Raw genomic sequence first — 22,554 nt, forward strand, 5'->3', positions numbered from 1 at the left:
TCATCGCCCCCTAGTGTCCTGATTTGAGAATGTCTGATTATCGGTGACGTCGGACTGTTGTTGACGTCATCACAATACTGTAACAGAACTGTTGATTTAAACAGGGTCAGTGTTGGTCTTAAATATAGTTAGTTAATTAATTAATTATGTTTGTGTAACGAGTCTTCTTCTTCTTGAACACCAAGACGACACCAAGAGCTGCTTTCCACTATTTTATTTGATCCTGAAGAAGACAATTAAACACATATATATTGTCTTCAGACTGCAGTGCACATCTGACCCCTATATATACAAAAATAACAAGGTTTTCAGTGAAAAATAAAAGTAACACAAATACAAAATGGCGACTTGTAATGTGCGTTTAACTTATGTTAAACTCCATAAAATTGCCACAACTTGACTTAGCGATAAAAACCAATCAAAAATACCATAATAATATAACATAGTTTTCGTGAGATGAAAAACATTTGCATTACAACAAGAGAAATTGAAATATTCTCAGGAGCAACTCTCTGTACAATCTACCCTCATCAATACACAGCAGCATTGTGAGGGGGGGGAAGGGGGAACGCGAACTACGGGAATAAAGGAGGTACAAAAAGGGGCGATGTGCAGGTTTATGATTGAAACAGAAAATGAATAAAAATGACTGCAAAATGTGTTCTCAAAATGATAAAATTCACAATACAATAAGAAAATATGATACTTTTTAACAAAGTACAATTCCAACTCTGTTACATTTGCTATATTTGCTTTGGATAGGATATAGCGTTCGCATCTCAGTGAATAAGTGCAATAAAATGGATGCAAGTCGTTTTAGTTTTTATATTTACTTTTTATTCGTTTTTGTATGATATATAGCCTATATATAAAATCCTGACAATATATTGTGTTCTCTCTCGGTTTGTCATGTGATCGGATCTGTATGTGACTAATTCCGAGATTGATGTATGCGTTTATGTACTTAATTTGTTTATATATTGAAACTGGTTTCTATATAAAGAACACTTCGAAATAGTGATGGGAGAAACGAAGCTTTTCAAACACACACCACATGCTTGCGACTCCTGATGGTCGAAATGCAACAAAAACTCAGGCCAAAGTGTGCCACAAGTGAAGCCAAAGCGTCTCGATCGCCCCCAGGTGGCTGGATGCAGTACAGGTTATAAACCCTGCCCTCTCCATGTAATAAATAAAATAATATGTTTAAAACATATTTAAACTGCTCATAATAAAATAAAAACAAGCAAAAAACAAATATTAAACTTAAAAACACTTAAAATTTATAAGCCCATATCATGGCATTTCAAAACATCTTTTCATCCCTGAAAACGAAATGAATACGTTTTATTAATTAATATTTATTTAATATTAACACGATAAATATCTTTGACAAATGCAAAAAAAAAAAAAAAAAAAAAAAAATCTTGAACAGATTTAATAGCCTATAGAAGATAAACACTTAATATAAATATATAAATATAAATTCGTTCACCACATCATGACAGAAATATCATACACTCACCGTATACACCTTTTGTTGTTAAATGCCTCATTGGCTTAAATGCATGTTTCACTTGTTCAAGGATTTGCAGTGGTTAAATACATAGGCCTATATTTTGACATTAAATGCCCATACGTGTCTTTATACTATTTGTCACAAGATCACAACATGAACATACATACGGAAATAATATCACATACAGTCAAGGGAGACATTTTACTATATAGTTACATATTTATTAATATATTTTTGAAATGATATGGTTAAAAGTATTTGTTCACAGTTTATACAAATTAGTTCATGCCTTATGGACTAACAAATCATAGTTTGTATTATCCATTAACATGGTAATTAAAAATCCTCATTGTACATCATGATATCTTATGCATATTATATGAACAGTAAAGTGACTTTATTTAAAAGTATTGTTATTAAATATTGTAGACATCAATCCGATCAAAATCCATGTAGAAACAACTTATATTTAACAAAAGAAAATGACATGTATGGGTAGCGCAAATATGTCCCCCCATAGAAGTATCAGTTCAAAAACTGCTGTTAATTCAGAATAGGAATAGAAGTTACCATTCTTTTTTTAACAAATTTTAAATAAAAGTTACACCTTTGTCAAACTATTATTCCATTATTCCATTAATGGAATAATAGTTTGACAAAGGTGTAACTTTTATTATACCACATTTATTTTCTGAATGTGATTATGTAAATGATTTTTGGAAAGAAGTAGCCTGGCTTATTTTCTCTGCTTATAGCAAACGTTTCATTTTTGAAATAATTAATGTTCTGTTTTTGATGTGGGAAACAGGGTCAAAGGAGATGGACAATGTGTTAAAATTCCTAACTATATGTGGCCTATTTCATCTGCATAAATGTAAAGTTACTGAATGTGACCCTCACGTACACATAAAAAAGTGAAATATACTTTGGCCTTTAGAAAGGTAATGACACACAAAAAAATGTCATTCAAAAAGAAAGGAAAAATTAAAATAAGGATTTGTTTATTGAGTTATACCTGGAATAATGAATGATGAAATTAATTTCTTGTAATATATGCGATATAGACACTTTAGACCCAAGTTGTATATGTCCAAAACTGTTACTTTTCAGGAACACTGACAGACTTAAAGGGTGACCAATTGCATTGATTTATGACAAAAAATTAAAAATTATGAAATATATAGCCTAATATATTAAATATAATAAGACTTACATCCATCAAATATACAAAAGTAGCCTTGTTAAAATGTGAAATGTGTGGCAGATGAACAGTTGTCTGCAGTGAATATGTTACTTGCAAAAATGTGCAAATATTAAAGATTTCTATATGGGTCATTTTTGACCCATGTGTGTAAAATTGATGTAGAAACTGTGTTAGTTTATAAAGTAAGAAAGAAAAGATAAACATAATTATTTGTAGAAAATCAAAAACAAGATATTTAATGATTACCTGGAATAAATACATGACAAAATACATTTCTTTCAAAGATTCAGCAAAGAAACACTCAGTCATGATTGAAATAACATGGGAAATGAATACGGTTCATTTTTGACCCATGTTGTGCATTAGAAGGGTAGTGATACAAAAATTATTTTTATTCAAAAAGTAAGAAAGAAAAAATGAAAATGAGGATTTTTGATGATCAAAAACAAGTTAATTGAGGAATACTTGGAATATTGAATGATGAAATTAATTTATTGCAAAGATAGAGAAAATAAAAACTCAACTTGTGCATCAAAGAGTTAAAACAAAGAGTTATTTCATGACTCTCTTTGTTCATCGCTCAGCAAGAAAGTTGCAAAAACTGCACAACTGGTAAAAAAAATTATGATTTCGTTATAATACCTTTTTTTAATTATATATATATATATACATTTGTTAAATGTTTTTTTTTTCTTGCTTGTTTATACATCCTTTTTTGTATTTTGTTTCAAATCTATTTCATGTATCCCCTGTATGTTGTTTAATAATAATAATAAAAATGTAAAAAAAAAAAAAAAAGACTGTTTAAGCCCCGCCCCTCACTTCCGTTCTGTGGCTGAAGCTGGAGACTGTCGGAAACGAAACCAGTATGAGAAAGTTTTATTTTCTTTCCTCTGTGGTATTGTTGGTGGAAGGTAGGTCACATTCTGTTTATCTAGTCAGGGTGTACGTCACACTAGGTGCTCTGAACCATGCCTGAATGCGTTTAACCCTTTAAAGCCCGGTGCGTTTGACAAGTGTGTGAGAGGGACAGTTTCGATGTGAAAAAAAAATGCGTATGCTATCTGCTATTGACTTAACTATATTTACTATAACTCGAGTATTTCTTAACATACAGGATTTTATCCATTTTCTACATATAGAGGTTGTGGTAAATCAGACTGTCAGTAATGACAGATGTCAGCACCGTTATTGTGTATTATGTGGGTGTTGTTCGTGTTTGTGAAAAATAGAGGGTGCTGACGGCCTGAGTTATTCTTCCACTTCTAACTCAACTTTAAATGCTGTTTGTTGTTAAATGCGATTCATTTTTTCCAGTTTAACTAAATATATTTAAAAAAATATATTTAGTTACCACTCTTAGCACACTATGGGTTCAAATGTACTATAAGTAGTATCTAAAAACACTTTTTAAATACAGAGATAGTATATTAAAAGCACATTTAAGTTCATATTTCATGGTGTCTCAAAATAGCACAGTTGAGTACACTTAGATGTTCTTAAGATGATCTTAAGAAGTACTAAAGTAGAATTTTTAGAATATTAAGTACAAAATTAGCGTGTGAAAATAGAGCACTTTAAAGCTGCTGTAGGGAGTTTTTAGAAAACGTTGACTTAGCCTGAAAATTTGAAGAAGCACAACTCACAGGTCACTCCCCCTTGCTCTATGCTGCGCTACAGCCCTCCCTCCACAGCTCCTCCCCCATCACAACGGAGCCTGCCGTGAACGCGCAGGCTAGTAAGGCGGATAAACAGTTATGGCACATTCACTGGTACAGACGAAACATCATCAATATGATTTACACTATGGCCTGCCCATACTTTGACTACAATCTTGGTCCTCAAAATATTACGTATTTTGCAATACATGTAATGTAACTATACGACGTTGCACTATTTCTAAAAGTAATAAAGAGCTAGTATGATTATATAACGGTAACTAACGTTACAGTGTGCAAGTAATTATTCTATCGATATGTAATGCTAAATAAGGTTTGCTAGTACATTATTTCAGCAACATGACAAGCCAGTGAATTAGTAGGTTTCAATAGTTGCTTTGCACAGTGCGTGACATTTTATCTGTATGTTATGCGGCTAGAGTTTTGACACCGAGTCAATGGGCTCCGACGAGGAATTCACACCCACAGCGACTTCGAGGAGTCAACGGGCGGGGAGAAGAGGAAGCATCAGGCAGGGGACGGGCAGGCCTGTTTTAAAATGATCTTAGTTGTGTAGTTCTTAAAATATGAAACAAATCAAGCAGAGATACTTACTTGTCAAGCAGAAATGTGGCTGACTCTGCATCGGTTTTTAATCCTTTCAGGACACGTAGCTCCCTCCACCTCGGAAAAGCCGCTCCGATATTTACCCTCGTGTTATTTCGGGCTCTATCTAATTCTTTCTTTTTGGCTTTTTTATCATCGTCATCTGTCTTTTTCCGTTTACCCGTCTTTATTTTATGAGCAGGAGCCACTCGAGGAATTGGCAGTTTGGATTGTTTTTCCGCCACGAGCAAAGCTGCGGCTTTTTTTCACCTGGCACTGTAAACCCTAATGCTCAAAATACTTAATTGGTTTGAGTAGGACCAACTTAAATTAAATAAATTAGTTCATTTAAATGAACTGTTATGAGTTTTTTTTTTAGAACTTTTTTTTCTTTTAAGTTTACAAAATTTATATATTTTAAAGGCAGGGTAGGTAAAAAATGTATAAAAAACTTTTTTTCAAAATTTGTTTAAACTTTATTTATATATCAATACATAATTAAACTGTAAGTACTCTGAAAAAGAAAGTATAAAAATCGAGTGTCTGTAGACCTCTCACGACTGTTTTAAAGACAGCTCATTATTTCCATTCACTCCACCCCCTCCCTTCTGGGCTCCTTCCAAAGCCACGCCCCCAAATCACATGAACCGGCGACTCCGACCACTGAGCTGGAAGACGCATTATTTACCTGAGACGAGCGGAGAGGAAGGAGCACAGTGCATGTAGTGACATCATGTCAGAATCACATGTAATAAAAATAACTTTATAATTATGAAGATAAACAAACAAGATGTATTTTAGTACTTACTATCAAGCTAGCATATTGATATTGGTAAAGTTTAAAATATATTTTTTGATTCGCTAACGAGCTAGTTATCTATAAGGCAAAGCTAAAAACAGGTTGCATGATACACGTTTTTCCATTACCATCATTTACACTGTGATGAAGATGAATTTCGTGTAAGATTCGTTGATATGTCTTTCTCATAACTAATAAAAAAAATTATACAAATCAACACAACAATTACATCACATTTATAAAATGTCTTGATTACAGATAAACAGAGTAACATACACTCAAATATCAACTCACAACTGCATTGCAGACACAAAATAATAACACACACATACAACAAAGTGTGTACGACACACACAGATACAAGATAAAGACATCAGTAAACATAGGTAGAGAATATAAAAACAAAACAAAGGCGAAAAAAGGTAAACTTACAGGTGAACATGGTAAAAGAGTTAGACAGAGGGTAAATATAGTTCTAAGAAAAGTTCCTAGATGCGGAGTAACGTTAGGCCTACTATCTGTTAAACATGTATTTAGTTATCTAAAGCAAAATTATGCACAATTCAACACTATAGCTATCATCTTGAGCTAGGCCTATAGATTATTTATCGTCTCTACTACGGCTCGCTAAGTAATGTTATGTTAGCTATATTACGCAGCTACGTGTGCTAATGACACATGCTTCAAGAAAAAATAAACAAAAAAATATGTATGATCAAAATACAAAAAGAAAGATTTACCTGTCCAGCAGAAATAAAGCCATCAAGGAGTCACTTTTCAGCCCCTTGAGTTCCCTCAGTTCTCGCCATCGCTGGAGAGCCACGCCGATATTAACTCGCGTTTTATTTCTTTGTTTATCCAAAGACTTTTTGTTCATTGCCTTTTCTTGTACTGTTACTGTCTTCCTTTTTTGCCTGGTTTGCCTTCACTAACTGCATAGGCCGGTACTGTGAATTTTGCTTGCTGTTTCTCTGCCATTGTTTTGGTATTCCTAGGATCCATGCCTCTTCAATTCCTCAAATCAAACGTGCGCGCGCAAGTGGGCAGGTCATGTGTGGCAAAAGGGTGGTTGCCATGGTTGCGAGAGAGTGACAGTCGCCTAAGCCAATCCTGTGTTTCGTCCCGAATGGAAATAATGAGCTGTGTTTAATACAGATTAAACAGTCTAGAGTCACTCGATTTTTATACTCTTTTTATCAGAGTTCTTACATTTTAATTATGCATTGATATATATAGAAAGTTTAAACAAATTTGGAAGAAAGTTGTTAATAAATTTGTTACCTACCCTGCCTTTAAGTAAACTGCACTGTTTCATTGCTTTCAGTTGTATGAACTAATTTCGTTTTTAATTTAGACTAACTTAAGTTTAACTGAAACTGGGCTGGGATTTCTGTTTCCCAGCATGTTTTGCCCATGACACTTGAAAGGGAGAGTAAATGCTAAAACTAAGTGTTATATAATGTTTTTTACACAAGATTAATTGTGTTTTATGTGTCTTTTCTATAAGATACAAACAGACATCTGAGACTAACTTGACTCTTCTTAAGTAAACTTGTGAGCCCTACACACATTTTACATGTGGTTACCCCGGGTGTGCTCCCTCTTTTCGGGCCCCCACTACAACAGAACATACAACAATTGATTTAGTAGTGATTTTGTTATGCTAATTTAGAAGAGTTTCTGTTAATGTGGGTTTTTGGAGTTAGCACATGTGGCTTGGTATTAGAGCAGGTAAGTTACATGTTTTAAGTTGCTGTACTCATTCAGTAAGTGCTATACCATGTTATTCTTAACATGTTAGCAAGTTGGCATTGTAGCGAAAATTAACTCAAAGGGGAAATATTAATAATTATTCATAACTCATTATGATTATTAATTATGACTAATTAGGAATATGCAAATCCATTAATCAGATTAACTGGACGTAGCTACATTAAAATTAACATTACAATCAGTTAACCTGTTCGTCCAGTGAACGCTCAGTGTTGATTGTTTATTAATTCTAAGAAATGTCAATTTCCAAGTTATGGAAAAATAATATTTCTTATTGTACTGTACTACTCACGTAGTCCGGATCTATCACTTAAGAGGCAATTCATTAGCAGACGGAGTCAGAACCAAACGTGTATTGTGCACAATCTTTATTACCTAACTCACAAACACATAACTAAACTAACAAACACATAACATAACATACATAAAGGGTCACACACACACACACACACACACACACACACGCAAGTCAGAATGAGTAATGATAGTGTTGAACCGGAAGAGATGCTGTTACTAGAGCTACATGAAATGTCAAAGGCAATCTGGAAAGGCCTAGAGTGGCCGGCCGCAAGGAGATTTGTTCGGTCCAGAAGCAAGGAAGAAGAAGAGAGGGAGTGGCACTGTTCACTGGTTTTTAACCTCTGGTCAAAGTCACACCTCTCAGTTGTTGACCGGACCAATGAAGATGTTGTAATTCTGGGTGGCAACACCCCTCCTGTCAGGGCTTTTACAACCCAGAAAGATTAACAAGCTGAGTTCTTGAATCAGAACTATTAAAGATTCTTTTAATACTGATGTGTTGCACAGGTATGGATGTACCGCATACACAAACATTTAAATCTTCCCGCTACGAACGTATAGACACTAAACATGGCATGATTGAAGTTACCGTGCAGGTCATAACATTTAACAATCATCAAACATGTAAATACAATGAGTACAATACAACATCAGTAATAATGGATACCATTTCCTGAGAAGGAATCATTTATAGCACAGTCTGTCTATACATTAATGCCATAGAGTCTGTGTTCTGTGTGGAAAATGCAGGGAAGATGCAGATTTTCTGTGTCTCTACTCTGTTCTCCATGCGGCAACCACATTCCTCAGCGCAATAAACTTGTAACTGAAAACTTCCTGGGGGATGGGGACAGACTCCAGAGTGAGCTTAAAACTATTGGTTAACTAACCAATAATTGTGTCTGATTTGCCTCAGTCATTACAGCATTTTTTGCATTTTCTTAAAGCTGCAGTCCGCAATTTTTCCTCTTTGTCGCCATCTCTGTTTGAAACCTGCAATTGCAGTCATATGCGGAACAGTTATCTGTACGTGTGTTGTGCGTCGGCACGGCTCGTCAGCGCGGATGAATCTAATGCTTGCTGTCAGTCACCGCACCGGTGTGGATACTGAACTTCAGAATCACAGACTCTACATCTTGAAAGTATGACTAATATAAGAATTTTCACTGGAAAATATCATCTGAACAAGTAAGTAACATGTCTGCCACTTTTGTTCTGACCAACTGAGGAAAAAAGCATTAGGCCTACAATAAATCGCGCTGTCAATGATGATTAAATCTAACGATCGCTTAGCTCTGATCACACCAAACCGTGCAAATTATTATTACTGTTATATTGTTCTTAAATTGTTATTGTTAACAACATCAGCATTGCTATGACTATGTGTATTTATTGTATATTAGCATTACCTGTAGATTTCAATGTCTGTAGCCACTCCACGGTCCAAGTCTTTTGCTTTTTGTCTACGGGTGAATCTCCAGTTGTCACTGATGATTGTCTTTTGGATCTTTCTGGGTTACAATCCATCATCAAAATGATAAGTTTAATTATTTCAGCTGCTGTGAGAAAAGGCTATAAATGATGCACTACCAGCTGCATCCTGACGTGATAAAACCGACTAGCCTGGACCCCTTCCTTTCTGTTTACGGACGTGACGTAATGACGCATAGAGGAACTGCTGCATGCTCAAATTTCCCGCGGAAATCCACCATGTCGCTCTTATTATAAAACATTATTACAAGCTTACTGTTGTGAATCGAGCTATAATTAGATAGTTTTGAACACTGGCTGGTTATGTACTTGCTCAAAAATTGATTTGACCAAATTGACCAAAAAAAGTTATGGACTGCAGCTTTAAGATTTACAGTGAAGTAAATAACTCATTTGATTTGCAAGAACTTAAAATAAAAAAGTTTATTAACTGAACATTTTGTTAATTGCTATCAAAATGAATGAGTTACTTAACTCAGTACTTCAAGTTGGGAACAATTAACATGCATGAGTACTACAAACTCAAAACTTGATAGTTCTTCTTACTTAAAATTGGAAACATCATAACTCAATAAATTTGATGTAACTGATTACCTCAAATTTTTTGAGTTAGCTTAACTTATTCGGGTTTACAGTGTCCCTAAGTTGTTTTTAGCACTCTTCTTCAGGGAAAATGGCATGGCATTGCTCTGCAGCCAGTGTTAGGAGTAAAGCGCTGCTTGGATCACCACTCGTGTTAGCCCCGGCAGATTCGAGCCACATCACGGAAGAGCTAGAACTGAGTCTTCAGCAGGTAAGTCGCGATTCTCTTTCCTCCCTCGAACACTTCATTTTCTCTCCTCAAGTTCTACTTCCCTTTTATAATTTCCACCTAATTGTTTCCTTTCCAGATATGGGCATGGATGGCCAGAAAGTTCACAGAACTTTCCTCACATCGCCATGAGAGGGTTTTCATGAAATAAATAGCCTAAATAAACAAAGAAAAATAAATATAAAAGACACTCACAATAAATGTCCAAACAGCGATTCTAGTGCATCAGGTTCATTGGGTTACTTTTGAGTACATTATCAAAAAAATAAATAAAAAAGTTGTTACTGGACCACTACCCATTCAAAATTGTACACTTCTGAACCTTATTTAACCCTACATGGTACATAGTACCTTAAAGGTACAAATTAGGCAACAGCCTTTAGTGTACATACAGTATTAGCCCAGTACCTGTATTACTAGTAGGGCTGTCAAACATTTAATTTTTTTCTTTCTTTTACTAGTCATATCCAAAATAAAATTTGTGCTGACATAATATGTGTGTGCTGTGTATATTTATTTTGTATTTATAAACGCATACATATTCTCATGATGTCTGAAATTAAAACATGAAGGAAAATTGATGGAAAAGCTTTATTTGTAGAGGAACCTTATGATTTGAATGATTTGTTTCAGTCTTTTTGAATGGAAATTCCCCAAACCGGAAGTGTCAACCATAATTCAAAAAGGTGGATAGGTGTTTATTTATCTGTGTCTGGTTTTGTTTTCATGTGATCTTGAAAGATAGATTAATTTTTTTCACACTGGTTTTTGATTTTACAAGTTAACGTTGTTTTTAGTTATGAGTAGATTCCAATATTTATTTATGTCTGTGATTTTGAGTAAATGGAAAAGACCTGTATGTGTTAGTAATTCATTTGTCCTATACGTCTAAAATTCTGAAAAAAAAAAAATGAATCCATACAACTCCAGGGGTTAATAAAGGCCTGGTAAAGTGAACTGATGCATTTGTGTAAGGCAAATATCCATATTTAAAAATGTATAAAGTAAAATAACGAACTTCCGGCACGACAGCCATATGCATCCGGTGTATGTCCAAAAAGCGTTAACTTCCATGACATAGTACACAACGGCAAGATGTTGTACACAATGGCATGATGTACTACGCATAGTATAAGATCATGAAACCCCCTGTTTCAGCAGCAGAGTGAAGCTGCGGAGTGAAGGGGGATGAGGGGAGACTGACAGACCTTTGATCATGAAAGCGCCCTTTGCGGTCACGTAGCGGTTCCCATTTCTCCTCCCCCGGAACGCGATTTCTACCGAGGGGGATTCACAACCGCCCATCTCCTTACTCCTGTTCTCGTAGCTCTCTTGAGACAAATGCTTCCTAAACACATACAGCTCTGATGTATAGGTAGTTGATGCCAACTAACCGCCCGCAGGCAGTCTTGCCCTGGCAGCATCGTGGGGAAAGCCATGCAACACACCTAAATGTTTACATCACAAAAACAAACACTTATGACCCATGAACGCCTCTCTCATCTACTGCGCGATCTAACAGTTTGACATGTCTGTCATTTTAAAGAATAATTAAGAGACAGTGTCTTCTCATAGGATGAGAAAACTCATTCTCATTAATAATTATGAGACACCGACACGTCATCGAAGTGTTCTAGTGCACCGCCAAATCACAGCCTGTGACGTGAACACGGTGAAGATTTTAAACCCGGAAAACAAAAATATCTGAAAAAATCAATTAATCAAACAATTAATTCTAACAGATGCTAACATTGTAATCAATGATGTTCAACGCACATACCTCTGTTAAAATCTCAGAAAATTTAGTTTAGGGTTTCATGACCCTTTAATCCTCTGGAGTCATATAGATTACTTTTTTTATGGATGGATGCATTATTTTTGGATTCAAAACATGGCTCCCCAGTCACAACCATTATAAACCTTCATTATAAACCTTGGAGGACTAAGGATATTTTTAAATATATCACCCCAGGTTACTTCACTGTAACTCTGTTCCCTGAAAAAGCGGGAATGAGAAGTTGCCCTTTATCAGCACTGTGGGAAGAAGAGCAGTCCTGGGACATCCCACTGCGTCAATGAAGCGCAGCTTCTTGTTCCAGCTTTTTCAGGGAACAGGGTTACAGTGAAGTAACCCGGGGCATGGACAGAGCCTGCAAGTCCCCAATTCTTTTTAGAGAAGTTATAGCCATGAGAAAAAACATTTTCAGAGTTAACAGTTTGTCAGAAACTGACTCTAATAGTTCAAAGGGGGTCTCAACCAGGCCCTCCAGGACTATTGCTAGGTCCCATAAATGGGAAACTGGTTCTAGAAGGGGCCTCAGCCACCTAGCTCCTCGAACAAAGCGAGAGAGCAGGACATACTTGCCCAAAGGCACCCCGTCAATCAGAGCGTGGCAAGCCGAAAGAGCCACGTAAACCCTGGGAGTGGCGGGGAATGTGCCTGTTGATAATTTTCCCTGCAGAAAATCCAGAACTGTAACAATCTGGTGGATCTGCATTGTGTGCAGTACACCATCTTCCAAAGACACCCCATTTGTTGGCATAACTTGATCTAGTGGAGGGAGCCCTAGCATTTAAAATGGTCTCAATAATATCAGGTGAAAGCCCTGTGTCCCTCAGTTGGTTCCCCTCAGGGGCCAAACATGAAGGTTTTACATACCCGGCCGGGGATGAAATATTGTCCACTGCACCTGAGACAGAAGGTCCCTCCTCTACGGTATCGCCCATGGCGAGCCGTCAAGGAGAGCTATTATCTCCGAGAACCATATTCTGTTCAGCCAACTCGCCGCTATCAGTAAGAGGCAAGTCCCTTGTTGGCGAACTTAGGCTAGAACTCCTGGGAGCACAGAAACCAGAGGAAACGCATACAGGTGCATTCTGGGCTATGAATGCGCATCACATCCAGACCCAGGGAGAGCTGGGTGACTCCGAAAGAAGTAGAGTGGACATTGCGCTGCCTATTGGGGGCGAAGAGGTCCATCTCTGTTTCATGAAGTACTTCAGGGCCAGAAATACAGCCATCAATTCCAGGCAATTGATGTGCCAATCGAGATGATGACCTCACCATATCCCTTTGGACTGGACGGCCACCTAAGGCCGCCCCCCCTAGCCCATACGGGAAGCGTCTGTTGTTAGCATGTTGCAACATCAACGCATATTGAGTGGGACTCAAGGTGAAGAACCGGGGTCTGAACCACATAGAAAGGGAACGAAGCTGCAGCGCGTAACCCTTACCATAAATGTGGATTTTAGAAAGGGCACGAAGCACTCAGCGTGTGCCCTTGCCCTTATTTGCCGTGGGGAATTGCTGGGACAAAATCTCCTGGCTCCGAGCCACAACTGAAACGGTCTCATATGCAAGAGGCCCACAGGAATCACTAGGAATTCTCTGGGTAGGACAGAGAACACTTTTCTTCTCGTTTAGTCTCAACCCTAGAGAAACTACATGAGCTAGTACGACATCTCTGTGTTGTAACGCCATCTCTTGTGACTCTGCTAGTATTAGCCGGTCGTCTATGTAATTCAAAATGCGAATGGCCTGGAGTTGTAACGGAGCCAGTGCTGCATCCATGCATTTTGTGTATGATGCGTGGTGATAGGGCTAGACCATAGACTGTAAAAAAATATGGACGTAGCGTCCGTGACGTCACCCATAGAGTTCTGAACAGCAGTTTTGACGCAAAAATGAGGCCGCGGCCATCTTAGCAGCACGTGACTGCACGTCACTCCCGGATAACTGAAAATGGGCAAAGAGGCGGGATGTGGTAGTAGCCCATGTGACTGGTTGCTGAAACCACGCCCGCTTAGCTCGACGTGACCATGTTAGCAGGAGCTATCTATCTTACTGTCTAAAATATTAATAAAGATAACAAGCTATATCATTAGAAAGTTCTAAAGTTTTACTGTATAAATATGTTATTTTTTTTTACTTTTTCTTTTATAAGATATAGATGCTCCAACACCAGTAATTAATTTGTGTGGGGTGTGCAAATAAAAACACGAAAAATCTAACGGATCTTCATACCTTTATAATGAAATAGAGATCGCGAGATGAATCCAATCCGTGGCACTTGGGTAAAATGTCCATTGCAAAACAAAACACAGTACTTTTTTGTCCACGAAAGCGTTAAATCCATGAAATATTGATATATTATCCATTGTTTGCATCACATTTCTTCTGATTGATCTGCTCTCCATCATTGTTCTTCAAGAAATGATGCAATCTGAGCAGCGTTTATGTTGTATGTTGTTTATGTTGTAAAACTGCCTGTGATCGTATATATATCTCACAAACAAATGAGCCCGTGTCCAAAGTATAATTTTTCAAAATAGTGCAGCAGTTTTAGTTATTATATCCAAGCAGTGCTGTCGGATTTTGATATCCTCCTGATATTGTCATTGTAGTAAATCTCAGGAACTTTTAGCCAATGCCAAGACGATCCAACAACGTCTTCTGTTTATCTTCCGCATGCGTACAGATCTACACAGACGCACATCAGTCTCGACTATTAATGCAGCAAGCCATATTTTATAATTGTATTAAAAAAAAGAGAGAAAAAAGCACAAATACGGCTGAGATGCCAAATTCAGCGGCTGGAATTAGCTGAGGTAAAGTGACGGCTCACAGACAGCAGCGGCAATCCACCTGTCACTCAAGTGACCACGCCCTTAATTATGCAGAACTTTAAGGCTTAATATAATTTAAACGGTTACGTTATAAAAAAATACACCCCCCCTCAGAGTTGTCATGAAGGGCAACATTAGCAGTATAGACCAAAACCACAATTTGTACCAACCTGTAAACATGTTTTTTTCTGCTCTAAAATTGGCCAGTTTAACATGGGACTCAATGAGATTCTGCTCTCTTTTGGAGCCTGTCCCTAGCGGCCAATCGATGAATTGCAGTTTAATTCACTTCCGTATTGGCCTCAAGAGAAACTGGGGGAGGGGGATATACATATTATATATAATGGGGGATATACATATTATATATAATTTTTTATAATTATATATATATATTATAAGGCCATTTCACGTATAAACAAGTTAAATATTTGTTTTTTTATAACAACATTTTGATTTTTCTACAGGTGTGTTTGGTGCTGATGAAGTGAAATCAATATCAGCAAATGTAGGAGATGATGTCATTCTAGAGACAGATGATGCTGAAGTACAGAGAGCTGATGACCTGTTATGGAGAATTCAAGGTGAAAAAGGTTTAATAGCAGAGTTCGATAGAGAAACCAACACGGTCTCAGTCACAAATGACGAGAGATTCAGTGGGAGAGTGCTGCTGGATAAGAGGACTGGATCTCTGACTATCAAGAACATCAACACCGCAGACTCTGGAGTTTATGAACTAGAGATAAACAGCCGCAGTGGGATCAAGACAAAGACATTCAGTCTTATTGTACACCGTGAGTAACTCCATGTGATCATTATGTGCATTATCTGTGTGTGAAAGATGTGTTGGAATAATCACAGTAATACACAACAGCCCTTCTGTAAACTGAATGATTAGCAACTCGTAAAGAGGTTTAAAATCAGTGCATTGTTCAGAGCCAAATAAATATTTGTAAATTAAATATTAAAAGTAAAAGTAGACTTTTATGGGTCCCTTTGCAACCAAAAGCAAAACTTTTGCCAGGTGTAATTCAGAATTAAGTTTGGTGTGGAATTATCAAAACCTTTAAAGCAATACATATCCAATACAGGACCTGACATTTATATGAAACTCTTGTCCTGAGAACAACATTCAGTCATTCATATTACTACCTTTTTGCTTTTGTACCTTTTTCCTGATCATGTGATAGAGTTAAAGGGTTAGTTCACTCAAAAATGTAAATAATGTCATTAATTACTCTCCCTCATGTCGTTCCACACCCGTAAGACCTTCGTTAATCTTCAGAACACAAATTAACATATTTTTGATGAAATCCGATGGCTCAGTGAGGCCTGCATAGCCAGCAATGACATTTCCTCTCTCAAGATCCATTAATGTACTAAAAACATATTTAAATCAGTTCATGTGAGTACAGTGGTTCAATATTAATATTATAAAGCGACGAGAATATTTTTTGTGCTCCAAAAATAACAAAATAACAACTTTGTTCAACAATATCTAGTGATGAGCGATTTCAAAACACTGCTTCATGAAGCTTCGGAGCTTTACGAATCTTTTGTTTCGAATCATGATTTCAGTAAATGAGGCTTCGTTACGTCATCAGTGTTTCAAAACTTCAGTAGTTCGTGTGACTTTGGCAGTTTGATGCACACTCTGAATGACTGATTCGAAACAAAAGATTCATAAAGCTTTGAAGCTTCATGAAGCAGTGTTTTGAAATTGCCCATCACTAGATATTGTTGAATAAAGTTGTTATTTTGTTATTTTTGGAGCACAAAAAATATTCTCGTTACTTTATAAAATTAAGGTTGAACCACTGCAGTCACAGGATCTGTTTTAAATATGTTTTTAGTAGCTTTCTGGGCATTGAAAAAGAGAGTGTTATTGCTGGCTAGGGAGGACTCACTGAGCCAACGGATTTCATCAAAAATATCTTAATTTGTGTTCTGAAGATGAACGAAGGTCTTACGGGTATGGAACGACATGAAGATCAGTAATTAATGACTGAATTTTAATTTTTGGGTGAACTAACCCTTTAAATAATTAATTGATTTGGTAAAAGGAACTCATATCTCTTATAGACACCAATTCAGAAAAAGTCAGGTTAAACACATACATTTAAAAGTCTAAATGTTTAAATGAGTAACAACATTATAATCTCTGTTTGGAAATGGTGTCTGTTTGTTTTCCAGCTGAGGTTGTCGTTGTTGAAGTGTCTGTGATGGAAGGAGATTCAGTCACTCTAAACATTAATGATAATGAAGTACAGAGAGATGAGGAGCTGAACTGGAAGGTGAAGCCTAAAGATGAAAATGTTTTCAAAAGCATTAATGATGAAAGATTTAAGACAGGCGAAACTGGATCTCTGACCATCACAAACATTAACATCAAAGACTCTGGACTTTATCGACTAGAGATCAGCAGCAGCAGCACGAGCAGCGACATCAGATACAAGACCAGATTTAATGTTGCTGTCCACGGTGAGTGACTGAATGCGATTATTGATGTTATTATGTAGATTAACTGAATGTCAGGGTGAACTTGAATAATAACAATAATACACAATAATTATTTATTACTATTTATTTATTTATTTTTATTTAAACTGAATGGTTAAAAGTAGCAACTGGTAAAGAGGTAAAAAAAAACAGTGTATGTTAATAAACACTTGATGGCCGATTTCAAAACACTGCTTCAGGAAGCTTCGGAGCGTTATGAATCTTGTGTCGAATCAGCGGCTCGGAGCGTCAAAGTCACGTGATTTCAGCAGTTTGGCGGTTTGACACGCGATTCAAATCATGATTCGACACAAAAGATTCATAACGCTCTGAAGCTTCCTGAAGCAGTGTTTTGAAATCGGCCATCACTATATAAGTCATTATTTAGTTTTTTTGGTGCACCAAAAATATTCTTGTCGCTTTATAATATTAATATTGAACCACTGTACTCACATGACCTGATTTAAATATGTTTTTAGTACATTAATGGATCTTGAGAGAGGAAATGTCATTGCTGGCTATGCAGGCCTCACGGAGCCATCGGATTTCATCAAAAATATCTTAATTTGTGTTCTGAAGATTAACGAAGGTCTTACGGGTGTGGAACGACATGAGGGAGAGTAATAAATGACAAAATTTTAATTTTTGGGTGAACTAACCCTTTAAAGAAGCAGTGTGTAAATTTTAGCGGCATGTAGTGGTGAGGTTGTGAATTGCAACGGTGCTCACCCCTCCCTTTCGGAGAAGCTGCGGTGGCTGTCGGGTCGACATGTCGTCGTCTGAAAGAGCAGAGAGTAGCCAGTCAAGCAATGAGGTTTCTTCTTACTTCTAACAAAGAACGGTCTCTTCTTCTAATAAAACAGATGACTACTAATACTACTACTTTGTTCATATTCAACATAATGATGATGCAAGATGCCTCAAAAAACACCAACGAAGAAGAAGAACAACAACAGCATAGTGACAAAACACACTCTGTAGAGCAGTTTGTCCATTTAGGGCTGCTATAGAAACATGCCGATGCAAAAGTGGCGACTTCGATGTAAAGAGACCCGCGGTGTGTGAAGATAGAAATGACTTATTCTAAGGTAATAAAAAACATAACGGTTCATAATGTAAGATCTTTATACCCCACTGAAAACATAGTTATGTATTTTATATTGCATTTCTGTCAAAAGATCCTTTTGAACTTTCAACCTTTATAAAAATGACCATATATCTGGCATAAAATGAATGGAAATTAAAAATCAGACACATAATTACTAGATACAACTATAATAATCAAAAGGTGAACATTTAAGCAATATAAAAAAAGGTTTATTGTTAAATTATTATTCATTAAATATATTAATAAATGTTCATTTCCAACATTCTTTGGGTTTATTTTAAACAAGCAATACAGTTTTAAACAATTTTAAACAATAGTTGAGTTTAATAAAACTACCCAGGTTGAACAAACATTTAACCCAACTGCTGGGTTTGTGCATTTTCAACCCAACTTGGGTTGTTTTTAACCCAGGGTATCTTCCCCGACTGAAGGGCTGAAGGTCTGGCTGGTTAACATGGGTCAGTTATAGCCCCTGCTGGAGATTGCTGTAACTACACTTCTCTTAGCATCTTTCATTTATAATTTTTTTTTTTTCTCTTTGTGAACATTTAAACAAAAGTATTTTAATATTTTATTGTATTATAGATATTTTACCCTTGACAGTTGCTGGAGGGTTCAAAAATGTGAAAGTGAAATAAAACTCATTCAGTCTATTACTTCCATAATGTGATGTATTTTAAAGTTTCAAAAAACAACAACAAAAAATTGCTTAGAAATAAAATGAAATATTTTTTATGACATGATGGAATTAGTTTGTAAATGTATGTGCAGGATGAACTTGTTGCTCTATAACTCCAAAAAACATGAAATATTTGTATTCAAAGTAGATTTAAGATTTTTCTTTATATAATCGGAGGCAGAGATTTATTCTGCAGACAATCTCTTTTGAAATTTAGACAAAGATTTTTTTTTTTTTTTTTTTTTAGAAAATTGTTAATTACCTTTTCACACTTAAATTAGAATTTGAGGCACATGTTTTTAGGGTTTTGGCTGTTTTTTTTTTTTGTACTTTACTTAAAGAATTATAATTATAATCTCTCTGTTTCTGATTGTCTTTTATATGTTTGTAGTTGAGACAGATGGACTGAAGTCAGTGTCAGTGATGGAGGGAGATACTATCACTCTACGCACTGGTGTTACTCAGATCCTCACTGCACGCTTAAACGGCACCAGCGCGAGCCGGAGTAACATTAACCTGAATAAGGAGACCGGAGAAATCACCATCAGAAACATCAGAGGAGATCAGTCTGGAGATTTGGAAGTGGAGATCAACTCCTCCAATGTGACCGTGCACAGAAAATTCAGTATTAATATTAGCGGTGAGTTGCTCAAACCTTTGATAATGTTATGGTATTGACTCAAATTTACACTAAATGGGACAGAAGATACTGGACAAGATCTGATCAATTGTTTTGGCTGATTTACAGTTGTTTCTCTGTTGTTAAACAAATGTCAAATTTAATCAAAAATACAAATATCTCTAGTTAAGACAAATATTATCTTTATATTTTGGTCTTTATATTTTGGTCTCTTCTAAACTGTGGTTTCTGAGGGAACTTCAAGGGAGATGATAATAATAATTTGTAAAATGTAAAATTAAATTCTATAAATAATTTTCAGATAAAAAAAAAAAAAAAAAAAAAAAAAAAAGAATATTTTTACCAAAAAGGTAAAATATTTTATGTGTTTGGCCATGTCATGCGTCTTGATTTTCCGATCAGATTTTTTTTCCAGGCACATCTTGCCAATTCCAAACCTCATCAATCTTAATAACTACTATTAATTTTGCATTTAATCATTTATAAGTGATATTTAATTGTTCATGAAGGCTGGAAATGTATACTCAGGTGTGCATAATTATTAGGCAGGTATTTTAAACAGATAAAATGAGCCAAAAAAGAGATTTAACTCAGACTGAAAAGTCAAAAATTATTAAATGATGAATAAATTAAAGGATCATGCAATACTAGAAACTGCAGTGAACTCAATGTCACTTTTTCTTTTATCAGCCAAATTGCATTCATGCAACACCGGAAAGTAACGTGATTGGCTGTTATCACTATAATGGTTGCATCAGCACAGGCTTCAGACACGCCCTCCGTCAAGTGCTGATGCCAACGCCCCGTGTGAATGCAGCGTTACTCGCTACTGCTGCGCCACTGAAGATGCTGAATTCTGTGTGTTGAGTGGCCCAACCAGACAGTGGTGGGCGGAGTTAGTGTAAATAGTGTTTGCCAACAAGGGACGCTATTTGCACTTAATGTATATAGACACTCCGAAGCATTGTTTCACATAGAAACATAGATTTGTGTTTCAAGTGTATGTTCATTATAAGAAGAGCAAACAGGTTTTAAATAATGCAGTGAAAACAGGATCTGTCACAGAAGAGCTTTAACGTTTTTAATGTTGCCAATTTATGATTGTCTCTTTGAATCAGCTCACTATTATTTGCAAATGTAGGACAGTTTCACTAGGGAAGTTAATGCTATAGGTTTTCTGAAATGACTGATTAAAGACTCATTCACATTAGTGTCTGTCTTTATCATTTCAGATTCAGGTTCCTCAGCTGCTGTATCAGGCATATGTGGGGTCAGTTTTGGTCTGCTGGTTTGGGCTGTAGCTGTTTTGTTACTGCAAGAAGGTATAAGCAACCAAACATGTGAGTATTACAACTACAAGTGTTTGAAAACGATTCCCTTATCATAAACACAAATTTGTGAAAACAGTGACGTCAACAACAAACTACTGGCCTGGCAGCATAATACAGCATTTTTAGTTATTTTGTCACGGATTTATTTGAACGGGCATTATTATCAACACTTATTTTCATTTTTAACCAGGTGTTTTTACTGTGAATCTTTCTGTGTTTTTGTCACAGGTTTCAGACAAGATAAAGTGAATCAAACTCAGGATCAGGATGAATAATGATGAGAATCACCTCCAACAGAACATAATCATAATCTGTGACAATGTAAACACAGGCTTTGCAAGGCATACTGATCAGTATGGGGCTATATGCAACAATTTTCTTGTTTTAATCGCTTCTTTATTGCCAATATGTGAACATCTTGTAATGAAGCTTAAAAAATGAGACCTTCCCCAACTTAACTAGGTTGCCTATAGCAGTGGTTCCCAAAGTGGGGGTCGCAAGACAGCAAGGAAGGGGTTGCAAGAGGATTTCCAGAAATATACAACAAATAAACAAATAAATAAATGATTAGAAATAGCATATTTTATCAATAATTGTAACAAAAAGTAGTAGTTAAACTGGTGCTGGATGTGTTACTGCCGACCCGTACTGTCTGAGGTTTCCCAGTCAGGAAGTCCAACAGCCAGTTGCACAGAGAGGTGTTGAGCCCCAGCTGGACCAGTTTGTGAGTGAGCTGTTGAGGGATGATTGTGTTGAATCCTGAACTGAAGTCCATGAACAGCAGTCTTTTTTGTCCAGATGTTTGAGGACAGAGTGGAGGGCAGTAGCGATGGCGTCATCGGTCGAGCGGTTGGACCGATATTCAAGCTGGAAGGGGTCCGGGGGGGGGGGGGGGAGGACAGACTTGATGTGGTGCATGTCGTTCAAAGCACTTCATGAGGATAGGAGTAAGTGCGACTGGACAGTAGTCATTGAAGCAGGATGGCATTGAAGTCAGCATTGCGATTCTCTTTGTATATACTTAGTGTATTTCATAGATTTCACATTTAAACACACTACATTTATACATTTTATTCATTTCATTACTTTATATTTATATGAAATAACACTTTAGATTTATATATTATGTTACCCACACTGTGCAGCACAGCAAAAGTAGACGGCGCGGAAAGGATCGCTGCACTGCTGCAGACACACTGCCGGACCGCATGCATGTGCAGTGTGAACGCTTTAATCTGTAAATGCTTTAATCAGCGTTAGTGCGTGTGCCTTTGTGCACAACATGTGTATACTTTAACCACCTGCGAGGATAGTGCGGGTCGCAAGTCTCTGGCATCATTATTTTGAGGGTCGTGAGCTGAAAAGTTTGTAGCTTCACCAGGAAAATGGTCTCCCAGTCTTTTTTACTTCACTGTGAGTATATCAGTGCATCGAATCACATTCAGTCTCTTGTACATTATGTGTTCATGAGTGTGAGCTCAAGCAGTTCACTTAATGGCATTAGTTATATATA

The 22,554-nt window shown here is 36.5% G+C and overlaps 1 protein-coding gene across 1 annotated transcript; it reads left to right on the forward strand.

Moving 5' to 3' along the window:
- Window positions 1-3,544: 3,544 nt before the first annotated feature.
- Window positions 3,545-21,897, forward strand: LOC125273076. The gene is made up of 6 exons (XM_048198344.1): window positions 3,545-3,637; window positions 15,252-15,578; window positions 16,978-17,265; window positions 19,462-19,710; window positions 20,943-21,050; window positions 21,270-21,897. The coding sequence occupies exons 1-6, from the start codon at window positions 3,592-3,594 to the stop codon at window positions 21,314-21,316; spliced, it is 1,065 nt and encodes a 354-aa protein (XP_048054301.1). The 5' UTR covers window positions 3,545-3,591; the 3' UTR covers window positions 21,317-21,897.
- Window positions 21,898-22,554: the final 657 nt, after the last annotated feature.

Source organism: Megalobrama amblycephala, linkage group LG7 (genome assembly GCF_018812025.1).
Source record: "Megalobrama amblycephala isolate DHTTF-2021 linkage group LG7, ASM1881202v1, whole genome shotgun sequence".
In the NCBI taxonomy this organism is placed as follows: domain Eukaryota; kingdom Metazoa; phylum Chordata; class Actinopteri; order Cypriniformes; family Xenocyprididae; genus Megalobrama; species Megalobrama amblycephala.